The sequence below is a fragment of the Cupressus sempervirens genome, chromosome 1 (genome assembly GCF_028749045.1).
Source record: "Cupressus sempervirens isolate cs-2001-9-10 chromosome 1, ASM2874904v1, whole genome shotgun sequence".
Lineage (NCBI taxonomy): Eukaryota > Viridiplantae > Streptophyta > Pinopsida > Cupressales > Cupressaceae > Cupressus > Cupressus sempervirens.
In genome coordinates, this window is record NC_143118.1 from 380,051,476 (window position 1) to 380,055,150 (window position 3,675).

At 34.1% G+C, this 3,675-nt stretch overlaps 1 protein-coding gene across 1 annotated transcript; it reads left to right on the top strand.

Annotated features, from left to right (window-relative positions):
* Window positions 1-1,687: 1,687 nt before the first annotated feature.
* Window positions 1,688-3,415, top strand: LOC149577844 (GDSL esterase/lipase At5g22810-like). The gene is made up of 3 exons (XM_089793988.1): window positions 1,688-1,918; window positions 2,027-2,420; window positions 2,574-3,415. Exons 1-2 carry the CDS (start codon window positions 1,690-1,692, stop codon window positions 2,185-2,187), a joined length of 390 nt encoding a protein of 129 aa, XP_089650114.1. The 5' UTR covers window positions 1,688-1,689; the 3' UTR covers window positions 2,188-2,420; window positions 2,574-3,415.
* The last annotated feature ends 260 nt before the right edge of the window (window positions 3,416-3,675 follow it).

The following is a 3,675-nucleotide window of genomic DNA, read 5'->3' on the forward strand; positions in this document are numbered from 1 at the left end:
TTGTAAGAAACAAGCACCCATTATTTGAAATTCAAAAACTAGGTGTCCGTTTTGAAAAAAGTTAAATTGGTAAAAAAATTGAATATTTAAAAAACAGGCACCTAATTTTCGAAAAACATGTACCCTTTTTTTATTTTGTTTAAATGGATGCCCATTTTTAAAAAATTAATTTTATTTTATTTTTTTAAAAATGTACCTACTTTTTGAAAATAAAAAATGGGTGCCCATTTTTTGAATTTTAGATTGGGCACCCAAGCCTAATACGGGTGCCTGTTCTTTAAAAAATGGGTGCCCATTTCTGAAAGATCATGATCTCAATCTGTGGACTTTTGTAGAATTGAGACCCAACTTCTTGCTTCTACCTACTTATACAATTGCAAAAATATAATGAATAATAATAAAATGGTTAGGTTTCTAATGGATGATAATTAGAAATCACTCATTAATAAAAAATGGGGGACTTGATAATGGAGAAAACCATAACACAGGTAGTGAAAAAACAATTGTACCATTAGTGGATGTGCATAAGGGTTTTCTCTATCGAGTACAAGCAAATCTATATCCATGTCAAGAGGAATAGACATCTTAAGGGATTTAGTTATGTGTAACTCTGAGGATAGTTACAAGACTTGCATTTGGATAAGGACTTTGAAGTTTGTATCTAATCTACTATTTGAGTCCTTAGAAATTTGATATTATTCTATATTTTATGAGTCAGATTACTTGGCATAGAGTGAGAGTTTCATTGGGAAAACTCGAGTTTCTTGCAAGAATTCTCTAGTACCGAATCTAAAAATATTTCTCCTCTTTGACATTTATATGCTACTCTTAAATTTCTAGTGATTCTACTTGTGTTGACAAGATCTCAGATCCAAGGAATAATAAAAAGGGTTGTAGCCTACAAAACTTCCCGTTGAACATCGTATTGTGGAAACCCTTGCAGTGACATTGTAGATTGAGATCATATGATTAAGGAGTGCATTAAATTAAAAAAAGATAGTTGTCGGTAGAATTGTGTGACCATTGTTGTGCTTATGTTCGTTGGATGTATAAAACTTCAAGTACCAAGGAGTAACTTCAAGTACCAAGGAGTAATAACAACTTTTATTTTTAACTATTTTTTTGTTAACAAATTTAAATTTATTCCTTACTCTTTTTTCCAATAGCCAATAACGAAGTAGCAGAATTACAATTTATAGAAAAATCTATATATTTAGATAAAAAAAAGGTTGAAAATTAATTATTCCTATACATCAAAGTAACAATTGTATGTCATCACCCTCCTTTAGAGGTCAAACAAAGAAGTAACTCAACCTCCACGAGAAATAAATGATAACATATATTGTATAATTCCTTTTGCAGTTAAAAACTAACCTGGCTTTAAAGTCAAGGCTTAGGTTAGAGAATCATCCCACTTCCTACCGACCTAAATAGACATCAATTTTTTCTTGGTAAGAATATGGACAAAGGCGTTGTGTAGAAGTCCAGTAAAAGATGAATTAACCGAGTTTATAAAGTTTTCTGAGAGTGTACGACAGTTACCGTACTTTGCAAGGCAGTAAACGAGCATTGCAATGTAAATATTGAGGAAAAATCACTGCCATTTACGTGCTTATTATTTTTCGACAAAATGGACTTCCTGTCACTTACTTATATATCAGATGTTAGACCGTATATCGCTGGAAAGAGATGGATAATTTATTGATAGCGGCAATTCTTGTATTGATTGCAGGCCCATCTGTATATTCTGCAGTAATCCCTGCTTTAATATCGTTCGGAGATTCTACAGTTGACGTAGGAAATAACAATTATCTCCTCACATTAGCAAAGAGCAACCATCCTCCCTACGGACGAGATTTCGCTGCGAAAAAGCCAACTGGTCAATTTTCCAATGGATTCATAGCGATAGATTACGTCGGTATGGCCATCTGATTCATATTGGGATTTTCCTCTTCTTGTAATTCAATGACTTAAAAGTAATTTCAATTATATTTTCTTTGCCTTAATTTTGTGTTGTCCTTCGTAGCATCCATGCTTGGACTGGGCTCTACAACGGTCGCTTATTTGGACCCGGATGCTAAAGGAGTTAACATTGTTAGAGGAGTTTCATTTGCTTCTGGAGGATCTGGTTTATACCATGGCACTGCCAAAATTTATGTCAGTAATTTGCGTGTTTCATTACTATGAGAAATCATATTACTTAGAAACTGATTAAACTTAGTCCATCTACATAGTGTCTTAAGTCTAGAAGATCAGTTAAAGCTCTACAGACAATACAGAGAGGATTTAGCCGGCGTAGTGGGCGCTGCAAACGCCTCAAGAATTCTATCGGGCGCTATTTATTTGATAAGCATCGGGAGTAGTGACTATCTTAACAACTACTACGTGAACGTAATTCTTCAGATTGAATATAATCGCAGGTAGTACAGAGAACATCTGCTCAATCTTTTGTCGAGTTTCTTAGAGGCAATTTCTTCAAACAGAGACTTCTATCATGTTTTCTAAGCTGTAGAATTGTACTCCAATGTCATTATGAATTTATCATGTATTTATTGTCATGTGTTGAAATGCAGGAGCTTTGAAAGTTGGGCGTACGTAGAGTGACGGTGGCATCTCTTCCTCCGTTTGGCTGCTTGCCGTCGCAAATAACACTGTACGGTCTCGGAAAGGAGACTTGTGTTTAGAAACTTAACGAAGAGGCGATGATTTTTAATTTGAAAATGCTGAAACTATTGCAGATGTTTAACGGAATAGATGGCATAAAGATTGCCTATTTATACATTTTCTCCCAGCTCTATGACGCTGCAAGAATCCCAGCGAAGTATAGTGAGATATGTGAACGTCATCTTTACTTAGGACTTCTTTTGTTCTAACTACATATCTTTTCGTGTTCAACTCTGATCGTTCGTGTAAATAGATAGATATAAAATAATGTTCAATTGTTTATATCAATAAATCCATCATTCCATAATCTATCGAATGAAAGAGAGCTGTAAAGAAATATGGATCATGAAATACGATAAGAATCTTCTTAAAATAATCAGTGAGCATTAATATATATTTTCTATTGTTGTTGAAATGGTACAGGGTTTTTAGAAGGGCAGAGAGGATGTTGTGGAACAGGGCTTCTGGAAGCGTCGATCTTGTGTAATGAATTGAGTATTGGCACATGTGCAGATGCTTCAAAGTATGTATTTTGGGACAGTTTCCATCCATCAGACAGAATGAACTATCTTGTCGCAAAAACACAGCTTCCCAAAGCTCTCCATCAATTGTTATGACATCTGCTATTATCTACTATGGTTATAATTCATTTCGTACAAAATTTATTCATTCAAACACTCCCACAAAGCTGCCGGATTCTGTATGAAAAATTTCCACATCTATTGATTCTTTGTTTTCAGATGCTTGCTAGAAACGTTTGTGAAACTGTCTAATCAAGTACAAGATTCCTCATCGATCAGGATTGAAAAGTTTATTGATTCTATGTCTTCAATTCATGTTTAATCGCATACACAGCTCACAAATGTGTAGATGGAACTTATAAAGATGATTTTTTTACTATAGGTCGCCAAATTATTTACTGGTGAAGTATTTAATTATACTATTATTTGACATAACTAATGAATAGTATGAGCATAACAATTCAAGACAATTGTGCAACAACAAAAGCCC